The sequence below is a fragment of the Heterodontus francisci genome, chromosome 13 (assembly GCF_036365525.1).
Source record: "Heterodontus francisci isolate sHetFra1 chromosome 13, sHetFra1.hap1, whole genome shotgun sequence".
Lineage (NCBI taxonomy): Eukaryota > Metazoa > Chordata > Chondrichthyes > Heterodontiformes > Heterodontidae > Heterodontus > Heterodontus francisci.
The window spans coordinates 19807152-19826772 of record NC_090383.1 but is presented as its reverse complement, the minus strand read 5'-3'; the positions used below and the strand labels follow the sequence as shown (position 1 = coordinate 19826772).

Genomic DNA, 19621 nt, shown 5'->3' with positions numbered 1-19621 from the left:
ATTTATTAATTAAATTCAAATTCCACCTTCTGCTGTGGTGGGATTTGAACCCATGTCCCCAGAGAAATACCCTGGGTCTCTGGGTTGCTAGTCCAGTGATAATACCACTACGCCTACCCTACATCACACTTGATTTGTTTTGGACAACAACCTGCATTTATATAGTGCCTTTAGCATAGTATGACATCCCGCGGAGCTTCATTGGAGCATACATCAGGCAAAAATTGGCACTGAGCCACAGGTGATGGTACGACAAGTAACCAAATGCTTGGTCAAAGCCGTAGGTTTAAAACAGGGTGTTAAAGGAGGAGAGTGTGGCAGAGGGCTTTGGGGAGGGAATTACAGAGCTTGGGGGCCTAGACAGCTGACGATGGTGGCGTGAAGGGAGTGGGGCATGCATTAACAGACAGCGCACTACATGGTTTCTGGTGATGCACCAAATTTCCCGAAGTTGGTAGCTGTGTGAAATTTAGTCGACACTTAAATGGGGCCATGAACACTTTGAGCCACTTCACAGCCAGGTTGAATACTGCGATTTCCACTTAGCCTGCGATGCTGAGATTGGACACTGTGCTTGTTTCAGCTTTTGGACTGTGAGTGAATGAGCTCAGTTCAGCAAACACCAGAGAAAACAAGTCTGTTCATCCCCACAACAAATCTGCGTGCTGGGGCTGTGGTGTATTGCTTTCCCTCTTGAGCCCCTCTTTTCCTTCCTTCTGCCTTCTCGTATTGAAAATGTAATCCAGGCCTTACCTTTGCCCAGGTGTTGAGTGTTTCTTGAGGGTAATATGTAATGCAATACTGTTAAACCTTAATATCAGTTGCCAAACACTCTTGCCTCTGAGTCATAAGGTCATAGAATTATACAGCACAGAAACAGGCCCTTCAGCCCATTGTGTCTGTGCCGGCCATCAAGCACCTAACTATTCTAATCCCATTTTCCAGCACTTGGCCTGTAGCCTTGTATGCTATGGCGTTTCAAGTGCTCATCTAAATACTTCTTAAATGTTGTGAGGGTTCCTGCCTCTGCCACCTCTTCAGGCAGTGTGTTCCAGATTCCAACCACCCTCTGGGTGAAAATTTTTTTCCTCAAATCCCATCTAAACCTCCTGCCCCTTACCTTCAATCTATGCCCCCTGGTTATTGACCCCTCCGCTAAGGGAAAAAGTTTCTTCCTATCTACCCTATCAATGCCCCTCATAATTTTGTATACCTCAATCAGGTCCCCCCTCAACCTTCTCTGCTCTAAGGAAAACAACCCCAGTCTATCCAGTCTCTCTTCATAGGTGAAATGCTCCAGCCCAGGCAACATCCTGGTAAATCTCCTCTGCACCCTCTCCAGTGCAATCACATCCCTCCTATAGTGTGGTGCCCAGAACTGTACACAGTACTCCAGCTGTGGCCTAACTAGCGTTTTATACAGCTCCATCATGGGTTCAAGTCCCACTCCAGGACTTGAGCACATTATCTAGAGTGACACTTCAGTGCAGTACTGAAGGAGGACTGCACTGTTCGAGGTGCTGCCTTTTGGATGAGATATTATGCCGCGGCCCAGTCTGCCCTCTCGTGTAGGTGAAAAAGGTCCCCAAGGCACCATTCGAAGAAGAGCAGAAATGTTAACCCCAGTGTCCTGGCCAATATTTATCCCTCAAACAGATTATCTGGTCATTATCACATTGCTATTTGTGGGAGCTTGCTGTGCACAAAATTGACTGCCAGGTTTCCTAAATTGCAACAGTGACTACACTTCAAAAGTACTTTATTGGCTGTAAAGGACTTTGGGATGTCCTGAGGTTGTGACAGTCTCCATCCAAGCAAGTCTTTCTTTTCAATTTAATGTGTGAGGAAAGTGACATTTTAATTAACTTCCCCTGGAATCAGGAGAAAAACAAATGGAAGAGTGTAGACGTGTCAATGTATGGCTGTATTAAATGGATGGCAAGGTGAAATATTTACACTTCTTATGTATTGTTATGGCGAACAGTGAATAGCGTTTACATTAAATGCCATTTAAATTTGATTTAGTAAAAGGTGCCAGAAAATTTTGACCTTGAGGGTTGAGGTAATGACATGCAGTGGCCAGTGGTGGCAGCACTGTTGCTCACCTCTTTATTGGTGCAGGGGTTGTAACCAGAGGTCCCTGCTCCTGGATTCTATGCTTTGAGTCCTCTTGCCAAGTACGTGCTGGCAGATCAAGCTTTACTCCAGTTCATCCGAGTCCCCATTTCCCACATCATCGGTAGTCTTGGTAGTTCAATGTGTTGCCTCTCCAGAATCTTTAGTGTGCATTTATACACATACTCACTCATACACGCACTTGCTGATTAATACACTTGTGTGCCGCTCCCATGCTCATGAACTTATACATGGTTGCACATCCCCATACAGGCTCTCGCACGCTCTGTTTTTTTTTCTCTCTTTCTTTTGCCCTTCACATTCACTTGCTCAATTTCCTGCACTCTCTTCCAAAGTGTCACTGAGTAGTAATTGAGCAGCTGCCTGAACAATTTGCCTTCTGTTGCCTTGAGGTTTAAGCCCTCACTGCTGCCATAGCTGAAATCCACTAACTTTGTGTAGCAGAGCATCAAACTCAAGATTTTCAGCAGTCCAAAAGAATTGAGTTCATATCCAGATCCCTTTTGGAAAGTACTATTGGATCTACATCCAGCACCCTTGCAGGCAGTGCCTTTAGGTCATAATTCATTTCCGCTCTGGTTTTTATCCTGTTTATCTTCAGTTGACATCCGACCGACTATTCTGCCAGTCGGAATAGTTTCGCCTCACTTACTCCATTGAAACCCCTCATCATTTAGAACACCTCTGGTAATCTCCCCATAACCCTCTCTGCTATTTCTGCCCAGATTCCCCAGTCTATCCACTTAACTGAAGTTGCTCATCCCTAGTACCATTCTAGTAAATCTCCTCTGCACACTCTCCAAGGCCTGGACCTCCTTTCTGAAGTGTGGTTCCCTTAATTGGACATAATATTCTAGCTGAGGTCTAACCCAGTAATTTACAAAGGTTTTGCATAACTTCCTTACTTTTGAACTCTATTCTTCTATTTATGTAGCCCAGGAGCCTGTATGCTTTTTAACAGCCTTCTCAATTTGCCACCTTCAAAAATGTGTTTATGTAAATCCCTAGGTCTTTCCGTTCCTGCATCCCTTTTAAAATTGTACCATTTAGTTTATATTGCCTCTCCTCATTCTTTCGTTCAAAATGTATCACTTCACTATTCAACCTTTTCATTCTACAGATGCCCATTGTGGAAAAGATTCGCACAATAGCGCAGAAGATTTACGGGGCTGAGGATATCGAGCTGTCGCCTGAAGCCCAGTCTAAGGTGGACCTGTACGTCAGTCAGGTGAGAAACATTCCATAAGCAAGCAGCATGCTTAGAATTTGTTCATACTGTGCAAAATTACCGAGAGCTTGGGCTACTGGAGAAGACATTCAAAGGAACCACCCATGAGTTGCAGTCAACCTCGTGTTCATGTGTTTTTTAATCACAGAGCAATATTGTTGGAAGAGGAGTGAAATAGGCACCGACTGTAAATGAGGGAGTTGGGAGAAGAGAGCTGGGATCCAAAAGGAGGCATTTTTGAGGATACATTGGGAGGGGAGCAGAGTTTCAGGAGGATGTACCAGAGAGGAGTGTTATGACAGCTGAAGGTCGTGTCACTGATTGATTGTACAGCAGAGGGAGGGAGAGTGCGCTGTACAGGTGAAGGCTGTGTTACTGTGATTGTACCACGGATGGAGAGAGGGAGGATGAATGTGCAGAAAAGCTGAAGGCCGTGTCACTGATTATATAGAGGAGAGAAGGAGGGAGAGTGCACGGTACAGGTGAAGGCTGTGTCAGTGTTTTGTGGAGAGACGGAGAGTGTGTGTGAAAGCTGAAGGCTGTATCACTCTAAAGCGAAGAGAGGGCGAATGTACTTTCATCCCTTGACATAAGTAGAAAGAGGGGAAAATATCTCGCAGATTGTAAAGATAATGGAGTTTGCCATATTTTCACAAATCATGTCTGGCAGAGTTGTACATTAATTCCAATGAATGATGACGTTTTTCATCACCGTGGACACTTCGAAGGAATGCTACAGAATAAGCAATGAGTTTTTTTTTAAAAAAAAAAGTAAAAATTGGTTTGTATTCAAATCCAATTCATATGTGGATAAAACTTTCATCTCTAACAAAGCATTGTGTGCACAAGGAGCACATATCAGAAATTCAATGCCCACAAGTAAAACAAAAATGAAAATGAATTCTTGGAGTGTGGTCAGCATTTATTGATCATTCCTAGTTGCCTTTGAGCTGGGGATGGTGAGCCGACTTCTTGAGCCTCGAAAGTCCATGTGTTGAAGGTGATGATAGGCAGGGATTCTGGAATTTTGACCCAGCGACAATGAAGGAACAGCAATATGTGTCCAAGTCGGTATGGTGTGCGACTTGGAGGAGTAGTGTTCCCATGCACATGCTGCCCTCTTCAAGTGGTGGTGGTTGCGGGTTTAGGAGGTATTTTGCGTCTGGGACTTGAGATTGTCAGTCAGTTACCTCTCTGCCAAGCAGTCTTCTGCCATCATGGGGTACTGAGGCTGGGTGTGGGAGCCTAACTTGAGTCAGAGTCTGGGCTCCCAGTGAGTAAGAAGGGGTGGGGTTCTGTGAAACGACATCATGATTCAACCTCGCCCTACAGGTATCGATAAGGTGGTCTTGTCATAGAGAGAGAACTTGTCATAGAGAGATACAGCACTGAAACAGGCCCTTTGGCCCACCAAGTCTGTGCCGACCAACAACCACCCATTTATACTAATCCTACATTGATCCCATATTCTCTACCACATCCCCACCATTCTCCTACCACCTACCTACACTAGGGGCAATTTACAATGGCCAATTTACCTATCAACCTGCAAGTCTTTAGCTGTGGGAGGAAACCAGAGCACCCAGCGGAAACCCACATGGTCACAGGGAGAACTTGCAAACTCCGCACAGGCAGTAGCCAGAACCGAACCCGGGTCGCTGGAGCTGTGAGGCTGCGGTGCTAACCACTGCGCCACTGTGCCGCCCTGGAGGAAGTGCAAAAAGAGGTTTACAAGAATGATACCAGAAATTGGGTATGTGGGGGTGGCGGGGGGGGACATAATTTAAAAGTTGCAAATGTCGTAAACTGTGAGGAAGATTGCATCCTGATTTCAGGAGGCTATGGACAGACTGGTGAAATGGGCAGACACATTGTAGATGAAATTTAATGCAGAGAAATGTAAAGTGATTCATTTTAAGAATGTGACAACATAAAATAAATTGTATAATTTTAAAGGGGGTGGAACATAGGAATAGGAGTAGACCATGTAACCCCTCGAGCCTGTTCCACCATTCAGTGAGGTCATGGCTGATATGTGATCTAACTCCATATATCCACCTTTGCCTCATGTCCCTGACTACCTTTTATTAGCAAAAATCTATCAATCTCAGATTTAAAATTTACTATTGATCTACCATGAATTGCCGTTTGTGGAAGAGAATTCCAAAATTCTACCACCCTTTGTGTGTAGAAGTGTTGCCTAATTTCACCCATCAATGGTCTGACTCTAATTTTTACACTATGCCCCCTAGTCCTAGACTCCCCAGCCAGCAGAAATAGTTCCCTTATTCACCCCATCTGTTCCTCTTAATATCTAGAAGACTTTGCTCATACCACCCCTGAATCTTAATTCCAGGGAATAGAACCCTAGTTTGTTTAATCTCTCTTTGTAGCTTAACCCTTGGAGTCCAGGTATCATTCTGGTAAATCTTCACTGCACTCTCTCCAAGGGCAGTATATCCTTCCTAAGGTGTGGTGCCCAGAACTCCTCGCTACTCCAGGTGTGGTCTAACCAGGGCTTTGTATAGCTGAAGCATGACTTCTACTCCCTTCTATTCTCGTCCTCTAGATATAAAGGCCATTAGATTTTTGATTATTTTCTGTACCTGTTTGTGACATTTTCATGATCTGTGTACCCGGACCCCCACAAGTATTTTTGGACCTCCACTGTTTCTAGCTTTTCCCCATTTAGGAACAGAAAGACCTGGGGGTGCACCTTCACAAGTTTTTGAAGGTGGTTGGCCAAGTTGGGAAGGCTGTAAAAGAGGCATACAGGATCTTTGGCTTAAGACAAAATAAAAAAAATTTTTGAAAAGGAAATTGTTAAACCTTTATAAAATGCTGGTTAGGCCCCAGCTGGAGTATTGTGACTAGTTCTAGGCATCACACTTTTCAAAGGATGTAGAGACATTGGAAAGGGTGCAGAAAAGATTTACTGCAATGGTATCGGGGAGACTAGAGAAACTGGGGTTGCTCTCCTTCGAGCAGAGAAAAGTTAAAGGGAGATTTGGCAGCGGTATTCAAAATCACAAACGGTTTTCATAGAGTAAATAAAGGTGAGCTGTTTTCAGAGGCACAAGAGTCGGTAACCAGAGGACACAGATTTAAAGTAATTGGCAAAAGAAACAGAGGCATCTTGAGGGAAAAAAAATACGGGCGTTTGTTATAATCTGGAATGCACTGCCAGAAAGAGTGGTGGGAGCAGATTCACTTGTGACTTTCAAAGGGGAATTGGATAAATACTTGAAGAGGAAGAATTTGCAAGGCTATGAGGAAAAAATCAGGGGACTGGGACTAATTCAAAGAGGCGGCACATGAATGATGGGCTGAATAGTCTCTTCCTTAGTCGTAACATAGTTTATAAGCTCTCAGTCCAAACTATCAGGAAAGATTGAGCAGCCTTGGGGCCCTTTTCACTAGAAAAGAGGGGACTGTGTGGTGACCTGATAGAGGTCTTTAAAAATTATGAAGGAGTCTGATGGGGTAGACTGAGATGTTTCCACTTGTGGGAACACCAAATCTAAGGACCATAAATATAAGATCGTCACTAATAAATCCAATAAAGAATTCAGTAGAAACATCTTAACCCAGAGTGTGGTTAGAATGTTGAACTTGTTATCATATGGAACAATTAATGCAAATGGTATAGATGCATTTAAGGGGAAGGTAGATAAGTACATGAGGGAGAAAGGAATAGAAGTATATTATTATGACCTCAGTTGAGACCATTAACTTTAAACCAAGAGATATGAGTTCCACAGGCCGATTAGAGAATTACACTTCAAGATTTCATGTGTTAAAACTTTTACTTTAACAACTAAATTAAAAATCAACATCAACATTAACTAAACAGTACTTAGTAGGTAGCTAACACAAATTACAGAGAAAGGTATTTCCCATTAACTAATTAAGGAGTGGATGATCCATCTCGACCTTCTCCTGAGATGTCAGTCTTCAGCCAATCTGATTCACTCCACGTGATATCAAGAAATGACTGAAGGCGCTGGATACTGCAAAGGCTATGGGCCCTGACAATATTCCAGCAATAGTACTGAAGCAGCATTTGCTCAGCAATAACCTGCTCACTGACGCTAAGTTTGGATTCCGCCAGGTCCACTCAGCTCCTGACCTCATTACAGCCTTTGTCCAAACATGGACAAAAGAGCTGAACTCCAGAGGTGAGGTGAGAGTGACTGCCCTTGACATCAAGGCAGCATTTGACCGAGTACAACATCAAGGAGCCCTAGCAAAACTGGAGTCAGTGGGAATTGGGGGAAAACCCTTCACTGGTTGGAGTCATACCTAGCACAAAGGAAGATGGCTGTGGTTGTTGGAGGTCAATCATCTCAGCTCCAGGACATCACTGCAGGAGTTCTTCAGGGTAGTGTCCTAGGCCCAACCATCTTCAGCTACTTCATCAATGACCTTCCCTCTGTCGTGTCAGAAATTGGGATGTTCGCTGATGATTGCACAATGCTCAGCACCATTCGCAACTCCTCAGATACTGAAGCAGTCCATGTCCATATGCAGCAAGACCTGGACAACATCCAGGCTTGGGCTGATGTGTGGCGTGAATGTTACTTGCCGCCTAAGTGCCAGGCAATGACCATCTCCAGCAAGAGAGAATCTAACCATCTCCCCTTGACATTCAATAGCATTACCATCACTGAATCCCCCACTATCAACATCCTGGGGGCTACCATTGGCCAGAAACTGAACTGGACCAGCCACATAAATGCTGTGGCTACAAAAGCAGGTCAGAGGCTAGGAATTCTGTGGCGAGTAACTCACCACCTGACTCCCCAAAGCCTGTCCACCGGGGGACAAGGCACAAGTCAGGAGTGTGATGGAATACGCACCATTTTCCAGGATGGGTGCAGCTCCAACAACACTCCAAGAAGCTCGGCACCATCCAGGGCAAAGCAACCCACTTGATTGGCACCCAATCCTTCGCCTTCAACATTCACTCCCTCCACCACCAGTGGCGGCAGTGTGTACCATCTACAAGATGCACTGCAGCAACTCACTAAGGCTCCTTCGATAACACCTTCCAAACCTGCAACCTCTACCATCTAGAAGGACACGGGCAGTAAGGAAACACCACCGCCTGCAAGTTCCCCTCCAAGCCACACACCATGCTGACTTGGAACTATATTGCCAATCTTTCACTGTAGCTGGGTCAAAATCCTGGCACTCTCATCCTAACGGCACTGTGAGTATACCTGCACCCAAGGACTGCAGAGGTTCAAGAAGGCAGCTCACCACCACCTTCTCAGGGGCAATTAGGAATGGGCAATAAATGCTGGCCTGGCCAATGACACCCACATCTTACAAACAAATATTTAAAAAAAAACACTCAAAAACTCCACACCACATTTATATGTTATACAGTGCTCTCAACAAAAAGGTTTCCTTGCAGTTAAAAGTCCCAAACTCCTCCCCATTGCAATGGGTTGGATCTCCCAATGCCTTTAAGCCAGTGTCCTCTTTGCTCACTTCTTCCGAGCACACTTGGCTGGTCTCCTGTTAATAAGGCAATCTCTGTTGACCCTGTTGGTCTTTTCTGTTCTGCAAACCATGAGCTTTCGAACCGGATTCAAATCTTAGCAGTCTTTTGCTATATCAGTGGTCTGAGAGCAGTTGTTTTCTCTCTCTCTTCTGAGGCTGCTACTGCTTGGTCTTCATGTCTTCCTTACAGCCTACAAACTTGGGAAAGCCTGTTGAATTTATCCAGAACAAAAGTCAATTGCTGTTTGCCTTATACAATATTCAGAGTCTGTAAGTCTGTCAATAGCAAAACCACCTGGGCTTTCTTTGGTCTCCAGGTGCAAGCAATTGCAACTCAAATTTGCATTTTTAAACCCCCCTGGCTCCCTGCTTATGATCTGAGGGTCTGGGAGAATTAAACCCATTGTCCATCAAGTGTTACAATCTTGCACCCTGCTTTCAAAAGAGTCTTTGATCTGGGTTCCTTGCTTGCATGGTAACCAGGACCCCTGGCTTGTCTCTGGGAAAACTTGGTGTGAGGTCACATGTCTGCTCTGAATCCTTTTTACACAGTATTAAAGATCACAGTTTTTAAAACATAATCATACTACAAAGTCCAGAGAACGTAATCTGCAGATAGAGTCAGATGAAGTAAGATGGGAGGTGATTCATGTAGACCATAAATATAGGCATAGACTAATTGGCCGAATAGTCTATTTCTGAAATGTACATTGTATGTACTTAGTAGGAATTTAAGAAATATGTGCTTATAGGGTGGAGGCTTATCTTGAAATGCTCCATAATTGTCTGACAGAAATGGGTTTGGATTTTTTTTACGGAATAGATCACTGATCATTTTTGTAAACATTACAAATGTTTGTTTTTGTCCTTTGTCATGTGAAGATTCTGTCTTCAGCACAGGTTCAGATTAGCATGTCCCAAGTATGTTCTGTGTAGTTTACACCTGTGTCTGCTCTGATGATTTGCTCAGTGACCAGTGCTTCTCCTTCCTGGTGCAGGGCTTCGGAGAGCTGCCGATCTGCATGGCGAAGACCCATCTGTCACTATCGCATGATCCCAAGCGCAAGGGCGTTCCCAGTGGGTTTATTCTGCCAGTCCGGGATGTGCGTGCCAGTATCGGGGCTGGCTTTATCTACCCATTGGTGGGCACGGTAAGTAACCAATTCCCAAAATGTGTCACAGTTGCAACAGACCGAAGAGGCCGAAACTGTAAATCCATCACCACGGGTTGGCTGGATTTTCATTCTTCTCAACGGGGAGAAAGATCTTGCCTCGTTTTGAGATAACTGGCAAAAGAATTAAGTGAGAAATAACTTCCTCTGGGACATCCTGAGGTTGTGAGAGGTGCTAAATAAATGCAGGTTCTTCCTTTCTTACTATAAATGGTTGATCACTTGCTCCTGGTAATGCGATAACTGAAAGCCCATTTTTGCAATGGTACTCAGGATGAGGGACTTCAGTAATGTGGAGAAGCTGTGATTATTCTCCTCAAAACAGAGACAGTTAATATTTAATAGAGGTGTTCGAAACTATATGTAGTTGTGATGGTGTAAATAAGGAGAAACCGTTTCACTGGCAGGTAGGTCTGTAACCAGAGGACATAGAGTTAAGATCATTGGCAAAAGAAACAAAAAGGAGAATTTTTATCTGGCAAGTTGTGATGATCTGGAATGTGCTGCCTGAAAGGGTGGTGGAAGCAGATTCAGTAATAGTTTTCAAAAGGGAGTTGGATAAATACTTGAACGAGAATATTTGCAGGGCTGTGGGGAAAGAACAGGGGCTGTTTCAAAATGCCTGCACAGGTAGGATGGGCCAAATGGTCACCCGTGTTCTATAATTCTGTGAAAGCAGAGCCTTAATTCTTTGAGACTTCAGCATTAAACAAAATGTAAACCAGCTTTTCCTTCTTACAGAAAAAAGAAACTTGCATTTATGTAGTGCCTTTCACGACCGTGGGACATCCCAAAGCACTTTACAGCCAATTAAGTACTTTTGTAGTGTGATCACTGTTGTAATGTAAGAAACGCAGCATCCACTTTGCACCCAGCAAGTTCCCACATATAGCAATGTGATATTGAGTAGATAATCTGTTTAGTGATGCTGGATGAGGCTTAAATATTGGTCAAGATACCGGTGATAATTTCCCTGTTTTCCTTCAATAGAGTGTTGTGGAATCTAATATGTCCACCTGGGAGGTTTAATATTTTATCTGAAAGATGCCTCCGCCAGCAGTGCAGCACTCCCTCAGTACTACAGTAGAATGTCAGCCCAGATTCTGTGCTCAAGTCTCTAGAATGGAACTTTAAACTCCCAACCCTCTGACACTGAGACAAAGGTGCTGTCAACTGAGCCACAGCTGATCATTCATAATGAATTCATTCTTTGTATTGAACATTGTATTGTACATAATCACAAATACTGGGCAGTATTTTATGTGCTCCCCATGGTGAGCTGGAGGCAGGCAGGGCATTTAATCAGGTGAGATGGTGGCAGGTGGGGCCCTGGCACCTTCCTGCCTCCACCCCAGTTAAGTCTCTGACGGGAAGAGCTGTGGACATCCTTCCACCACCACCACCACCACCACCAATTGAGGCCCTTAAGGGGCAATTAATACCCAATTAAGGGCCTCTTCTTGCCGCTGCTGGTATTAATCAAGTGGCAGATGGGCCTATCACCATGCAGTGACTTGCAAACCCGTGCAGTGTTGCTGGTGGTCTCCCAGGGGGGTCCCTCATTCCAAAGCACAATGCCTGATCGAGGGACCCGGCATTGGGAAGCGGGGGCCCCACTGAGAGCCACCCCCAGCCCTTGCTGCCGACCCCTCCTACACCCCCTCCTCCCCCATGACCACCAACCCCACAAAACCCCTGCCACCTCACTTACCTCTGGCTTGGGTCATACTGCCATCCTGGGCCTCTGGTGGGTATTGTTCTGGCAGCGGCCACTGCCTCCCTGGTTGTATTGCTGAGCAAAAGAGATGCTGCCCACTGATTAGCAGGCAGTTCTCAGGCATGACGTCTGCCCCCCGGGTCCTGATCCCAGGGAAGGCCCGGCGGTGGCCTGTAAATTGCCTGATTGGCTCATCAGACAGTGGGCCTTCGGTAAGGAGGCAACGTGGGTCTCTCTCAGCTCTCCAGCTGGTGGCAGAAACCCCTGTCGCCTCCATAAAATTCCCCCTTTCACATCCCATGAATTATGTTGTGCAGGTACTGCTGAGAGAGTCAATCCTCAGTATTTGTCAAAATGCCCAACATAGGCAAGATGGCCGAATGGCTGCCTTCATGCTTTACCGTTCTATATATGTATGACAGATTAATACATAAAGTAAGTCTCAATCTTATGCTAATTTGTTCTTTCTCTCATAGTCAACCTTTGACGAGAACTAATTTTGTCTTTTTTTTAATTAAACCTTTCTGTTACTAAGGGCTTGTTCTGATCGGGGTTAAAAATGCAGCTATTATCTCTTTCAACAGAGGCAGATTATGTTTCCTTATTGGGAGGGAGGGAGGGGTTTTGTTTCATTGACACTTCACTCCTTTGCTTCATTACTGTGGAATTATTGTAAATTGCAAGTCACTGCGCTTGGAAGAAAACACTTCCTATGGGAAAGAGCTTAATTAAATTCATAAATGGTGTCACTGGGGCCTTGGTACTCTGGGTAGTTGGTGGGATCCAGTGCAAGTTCTTTGAAATTCTCCTAGTTAATTCTTCTTTGCCTACTTCCACCTCCATACGTTGCCTGTTTCTATTCCTGCCTAAGCTCATTTGATGCTGAAAATCTCATCCATGCCTTTTGTTATCTTTGGACTTGACCATTCCAATACTAACTTGGTTGCCCTTGCACCCTCTATAAACTTCTGCTAATCTGTCCATGTTCTAACTCAAACCAAGTCCCATTCACCCATCACACCTGTATTCGTCAACGTGCATTGGCTCCCGTTCCAGAAAAACCTCTATTTAAAAATCTCATCCTTGTTTTCAAACCCCTGCATGGCCTCATCCCTCCATATCTCTGTAACCTCCTCTGGCCCTACATCCACCAAGATCTCTGTGCTCTTCAAATTCTGACCTCTTGCACATCCCTAATTTTCAACACTCCATCATTTGTCGACCGTGCCTTCAGCTGCCTAGGCCCTAAGCTCCCTCAACCTCTCTGCGCTCTCCTCCTATAAAGGCCTCCTTAAAATCTACCTCTTTGACCAAGTTTTTGGTCGTATGTCCTAATATCTCCTAGCGTGGCTCAGTCTCAAGTTTGCTTGATAACTGTTCCTGTGGGGCATTTTTCCAGCATAAAAGTGCTATAGGAATACAAGTTGTTGCTGTTAGGTTGTTGGCAGTGCTCTATATTTCCTTCCGTGCCCTATATTTCTTTCCGCTTAGAAATGATTTTGAAGAATTTTCTTGAAGACTGTCTCCAGTTTCAAATTCTCTAAATTTCAAGCATGGATATTAGGAATGCAAAACTGATGCCTGGACACCACATATCTCATAATGCAATCTTTGCTCATTTTGTATTTTACAAAAAATAGAACGCAGTGTGTTCTGTAGATGGTGCATTCTGCAGCCACTGCGCACTGGTGGCAGAGTGAGTGGATATCTAAGCTGTGAGGTAGGTTGTCTTGTTTCTATCACTCTGCAATAAATGGGGATCAGAGTTTGATGTCGGAATGCTTCGGATGGGACCAGGAAAAACACAAATAAAATTTACCAGTTTCTCTATTTAAAATATGAAAGGATTTATGGGGCTAATCCCTCATTGACCACCCAAAAATCATCCTAGATTTCTGTGGAATGTGCCGTGAATAGGAAGAGAAACGCACGTTTTTTTTCCAGAGAACTGTGGTACAGAGGCTAGTGCTCATGAGACTGGGGACTAAATCTCTGACATCTTTATGCAATTTACTGCTGGAGTATCTGAACTATACATCACCCTTCTCAAGAACAGCCAACCACCTTCCTCCCAGTATAATGAGGGCCATTTGCTATATAGTCACCTTTGCTCATGTATCTGCCCACCTGCGTTTCATCTGAATTTCACTACACTTGAGTACTGTGCACAGTTCTGGTCTGCATATTATGAAAAGGATATGGAGGCACTGGAAAAGATGCAAAAAAGAATCCACAAAGATGAGGGGATTTACTGATCGATCAAGTCTGAAGAGGCTGGGGTTCTTTTCTCTAAGGAAGAGAAGGCTGTGAAAGGTCTGTAAAATTATGAAGGCGTTTAATTCGGTAGACATAAAGACGATGTTTCCACTTGGGAGAGACAACTAGGAGCCATAAATATAAGATAGTCATTGAGAGATTCAGGAGAAACCTCTTTACTCAGAGTGGTTAGAATGTGTCACTAACTGGTTGAGGTGAATAGCATAGATGCATTTAAAGGCAAGTTAGGTAAGTACTTGAGTGGGAAAGGAACAGAAGGATATGTTGATAGGAGACTTGGGTGGAACGTAAACACTGGCAGAGAGCAGTTGGGCCAAATGGCCTGTGTTAACACGAGGTGGGAGGAGTGCACTGTTCTAGTTCCACTTCTCTACGGGTCACAACATATATTTACATTTTTTCCCACTTATCGATATGGTTAATCATAGACCCTATTTTTATCCCAGAATAAAACACACCAACCAGGTTTCTTTAATAAACAACAAAATTATCAGTTTATTATAAAACAAGTCTTGACCAGTAATGAAGTAAAGCACAAACGCACAGATTGAAATATTAAAGTTCCCTTTTTATCTTAGCCCCTCACACTCATGCATATACACCGGTTAAGCGGCAAAAATAAAGGGATTTTCGTTTTTAGAGCTCTGTTACAGACAAAAAAAAACACTTGGGCTGAATACTTGCTCATTCTTGAAGAAACAGCGGATGAGTTATGTGTTCCAAACTGGTATACGTTCTGTATGTAGATGGGTCACTGGGATCTTTTGGAACAGTTCTTTTCAGGCGGCATTGTGAATTAATTTAGGTTTTTCTTCAAAGACAGAAGACAAGATGAGTTGACACAGTGGACTTCTCCGGGTCTTTTAGGGACATGCTGGAAAGCTGAACTGGGTTGTGGTCTTCTCTCCTTCCTTGGGAACCCTCTTCTCTCCTTGGAAGTTCTCTCCCTTTTTTATACAGTTCAACCCCAAATCAAAACAATTCAAAAGCGAAACCGACAACAGGAGATCAACCTTTTGACCACCATCAATCTCGACCTGTCACTTCTTTGTAAACAGCTTCTCCAGGTCTCCAAAGTTCTCTGTTGTTTAGTGAGCTGGAGGTCAGGTAGTTTCCCTGAAAGGCTTGTTTTCTTCACAAGACCTCTCAGTGCCCCTTTGAAAAAACCATTTCCAGGGACTGTTTTTCAAAGTCAAATGGCTTTACATGACCCCCTTTGAAAACCCCGATGTTTAACATTTCTTCAATCTTTCAAAAATGAATCCTCAAAAAATATATTTAAGTAAACACAGAGGCACTTTCGTAACACCTGTTAAATTCTGTTAAATTGCTGTAAAGGCTACATCATTAATAGTTCCCAACAGCGTGTCTAGAAAGGCATTCCGGCAGGAGATAGCAGCTCCTTGCTTTGCCAACTAAATACTTTTCTCTTATTCAAGGCAAAGTTCCATCCTATTTCCAATGGTTGCTTCTCATTTTGGAGGAAGTCTTACAACCGGCAGTGAAATTGCAAGCATGTAGTTCATGGATGTGTTGATATCTCCATTGTACAATGCATGCTGGAATTGCTTTGTCCCTCCCCCACCCATCTAGCTAACTTGTGGCTTTGCATTGGGGCAAGTTATCCTTCATATGAAGGAGGTAGAACGTGTATATTTGTTGATTTGTGTATTGAATTGCTGGGCAGCTCACTACATTCTATATCAAATATATTGAAAAACTCTTAACACAAGACAATTTCTGAAGGAACCATCATTTTAAAAGTGTCTGCATAAAAATGCAGTATTTTTACAATGCCTGTAGGTAGTGCTGTGATGGGCCTTTACAGGGTTGAGGTTTCTGTGCTTGACTCAACTCCCCGAAAGCTGAGTTTGCTTACCTTTGTCTTTTCCCCTGTCACTTAGTGGCCTTGCCCCTCACATCCTTGCTGAGAGAACTTGCCCCATACTCCGTTCCCACTTTTCCTTATCCCTCCTTCCACGTCCCCCTTTCTCCAGCACCCCCCCCCCTCCCTCAACACCAGTCCCCTTTCCCCTCTCGTTTGTTTCCCACTCTCCCACAAAACATGCCTCAATTTTCAGTCGTACTGTAAATGGTAGTGTACCAGGGAGGAGTATTGGGTTGATGTGAGCAGGTGTTGAAGTATCTTAATGAGCCTCTGAGCGGGGTTTGTTCTGTAGCTCGTCATTTCTCAGCACCATTTGTTTTGTTTTTAGGAAGACAGTTGAAGGTCATGTCAGGAGCACAGTGTTTCATGTCCAAACATGGAGAGAGGTTCAGAGTAGATCTGAGCTTGGAGCAGAGAAAGGCAGCCAGTTGTTTAAATGATTCTCCCTGATCTCTACCACTACCACACAAAAGGCCTGGTTGGTCTGTTATTTTTATGACTGTTATGCCCACTAAAATGGGCCCAGCATAAGCATTTTCAGCACACTTAACTGTTGTGTTTAACTTAATGGGGAGAAGTTATAATATTTCCTTGAATGTAGGAGATTGAAGGGTAATTTTATGGAGGTGTTTAAGGTGACTTAAAAGATTTGATAGTGTAGAGAGAAATGAATTCCTGTGGTGGGGGAACCCAGAATAAAGGGGCATAAACATAAAATTAAAGCTGGGCTGTTCAGGCGTGAAATCAGGAAGCACTTTTTCACACAAAGGATAGTGAAAATCTGGAATTATCTTCCTCCAAAGGGCTGTGGATGCTGGGGGAAATTGGAGCTGCCAAGACGGAGAGCAGTTTTTTTTTGTTGAGTAAGGGTATCACGGGATATGGAGCGAAGGCGGGTAAATGGAGTTGAAATACAGATCGGCCATGATCTGATTGATTGGCGAAACCAGCCTGATGGACTGGATAGCCTCCTCCTATTCCTATGTTCCTCACTGTTAGTCAGTAAAATAAATCTCAGCACCACTGCTGATCAGACCTTGTGATTTTATAGCGAGCATCAGCCATTCATGACATACCCATGGCCGCTAATGACTATATCCCACTATTTGCAATTGCACGCAGGGAACGTAGCTCAGGGTATTGCATGCAGATCAAGATTTTAGGTTCAGTCATTTTGTTGTCAGTCTGGTATGCAACCAAGGATAAGAAGTAAGTTCTGACGGTCGTGCTTTCCAACCAATCTGGTTTGTACCAAATCCCCAATCCTAGTGTTAAAAAGCGCATGCTAATTTTCTTATGACATGTGGACTTGGCAGTTGAAATGCTGGTTGTCCACTTAATGCTGAAGGGTGGCTTATGAGCTCGCTCTGGTCCCTTGGAGTAATTCAGTTTCTGTTAGCGTGGTTTTTGCATTGGCTCAGTTACTCCTTTATCTCAAGCACACTGAAACCAAGCAGGTAGTCCTGCACACTCATACTGGCTGCAGTATAACTCCAGCCCAATGCAAGTGCCCAGAGAAGCTCATTGAGCACAATACAAAACCTTTTTAACATTGAGCAATGCATTGCTGCTCGCACTGCCCTGTGCAAAGACCTCTCTTGTTGCTGAGCTTCCTGCTGCCTGCGATGAAGTGCAACCACCAGTATAACTTGCATCTGCTAGCTGCATATCACATATGCAACTGGTGTTACGGGTTTCGAATTACAAAATTGAGGAATTTTGATACAGTAAATGGGAGGAAACTGTTTCCACTGCAGGTGGGTCGGTAACCAGAGGGCAGAGAATTAAGATACTTGCCTAAAGAATTCTTTTCTGCAGCAAATTGTGAAATGGAATGCGCTGCCTTGAAGGGGTGACGAAAGCAGACTTAAACTAACTTTCAGATGGGTGTTCGCTATATGCTTGTAAAAGAAAACATTGCAGGGCAAGGGGAAAGATGAAAATGGGAGGAGTGGGACTAATTGGATAACTCTTTCAAAGAGCCGGCACAGGCACCATGGGCCGAATGGCCTCCTGGGATGTTTCTGCAGTATTAATAGGAGCATCTGGGGTCAAACCAACTCTGAACTCAAATAACAATTGCTAAACTATTCTGTGCCCGACATTAATTGTATTCCACTAGTTCACATCTCTCTCTGACCAATGATCCAGCATCCAACTCGTCCCAACCCATGCTCATTGATTCTTATATCAAGTGTGCACACTCCATTCTCCTAAGCTGCAACACGTAACTATGGGTACAGCAGTGCAGGATGAAGGAAGCAACTTGTGCCTCTTCTCTGTGGGGCCCACCACAGAGCTGAAAATAAAATAACAAATGGGGAAAGCTAACTGGTAAACAAGAAAGCTTTGAAAATGCACTACAAAATGATGGATTGCCATTAGACTGACTGGCTGTAGAATTTAAAAAACATTCTGAGCTAAAGTTTTATTAATTGCTCCTTTTAGCAGCAGTTGCATCACCAGCTCCCTTCAAACCAAAAGAAATCTGTGATATCTGTACTTGTGATCTCAGTTGAACAATGGCGTAACATTCTGGCTGGAACAATTGCCCCGCAGCTAGAGAAGCTGTTAACATCAGTTCCTCATTGAACAGATTGGCATGCTTAAAACAGAAGTCTTTATCTGTAGAATTCAGGCACGGTCAGTCTTTTAACTAGCTTCCAGCACAACCACTTTCAGCACACACTTCATTATGCAGACCCCACCACTTTAAAACAACCCTGTTTAAAACAGAGGGTTGTTGATATTGGCCAATAAGAGATGATCTTTGGCCATTTAATGGATTAATTTGATCGGTGTCAGCCATGGCTCTCACTTTTGAGTAAAGTCCCACTAAGAGACTTGAGCACATAATCCAGGTCAACACTCCAATGCAGTACTGCAGGAGTGCTGTACTGCCTGAGGTGCCGTCTTTGGGATCTGCCATGAAACCAAGGTCCCGTCTGATTTTGCAGCACTATATTGAAGAGGTGTTTGGGAGTTTTCCCTGGTGTCATGGGCAATAGTTATCTATCAACCAACATCTAAAACAGTTTACCTGGTCATTGCCACATTGCCGTTAGTGGGACCTTGCTATGTACAAATTGGCTGCAGCATTTCCCTACATGACAACAGTGACTACACTTCAAAAGTACCACATTGGCTGTAAGGTGCTTTGGAGCATTCTGAAGTTGTGAAAAGCGCTATATAAATGTAATTCTTTATTGCGTTGATGTCAGTTTCACATTCGCCTATTGTACTATCTTTTGTGCTGAGTCTATTTTGGATAGAAACGGCTGGAGGCCGGTGATTTGTTGAAAAGGAAGACTATACTCTATGATGGGTGATTCAAACCTCTTGCGTCCAGTTTTTTCTTTCTACCCTGTTCAAAAGTTTCTGTGAAACTATCTGTGGATTAAATATAGCTGACATGATTACTAGCGTGGAGATTACACTGTTTTAGAAGAAGTATTTTCTGGAGGATAAACACAATACATTGCACTGAAATTTAACTCCCCCCAATAGGAATACTAAGCACGTACAAGTCACACTGGCATCGCGAATAGCTGGGCAGGTGATGTTCACATAAACAATAACTTGCATTTATATAGCGCCTTCAACGCAGTAAACCATCGCAAGGCGATTCACAGGAAAAGCATCAAACAATTTAATACCGAGTTGCATAAGGAGGTATTAGGACAGGAGATGGGTTT

At 43.8% G+C, this 19621-nt stretch overlaps 1 protein-coding gene across 3 annotated transcripts in view; it reads left to right on the top strand.

The window, feature by feature from the left end:
- The window catches only part of mthfd1l (methylenetetrahydrofolate dehydrogenase (NADP+ dependent) 1 like), a 188433-nt gene that overhangs the window by 121459 nt on the left and 47353 nt on the right, over positions 1–19621 (top strand). For all 3 annotated transcript variants that reach the window (XM_068044467.1, XM_068044468.1, XM_068044469.1), the window contains 2 exons: positions 3257–3364; positions 9871–10023. In XM_068044467.1, the coding sequence (XP_067900568.1) occupies positions 3257–3364; positions 9871–10023 (261 nt within the window). The remainder of the gene's footprint in view (positions 1–3256; positions 3365–9870; positions 10024–19621) is intronic.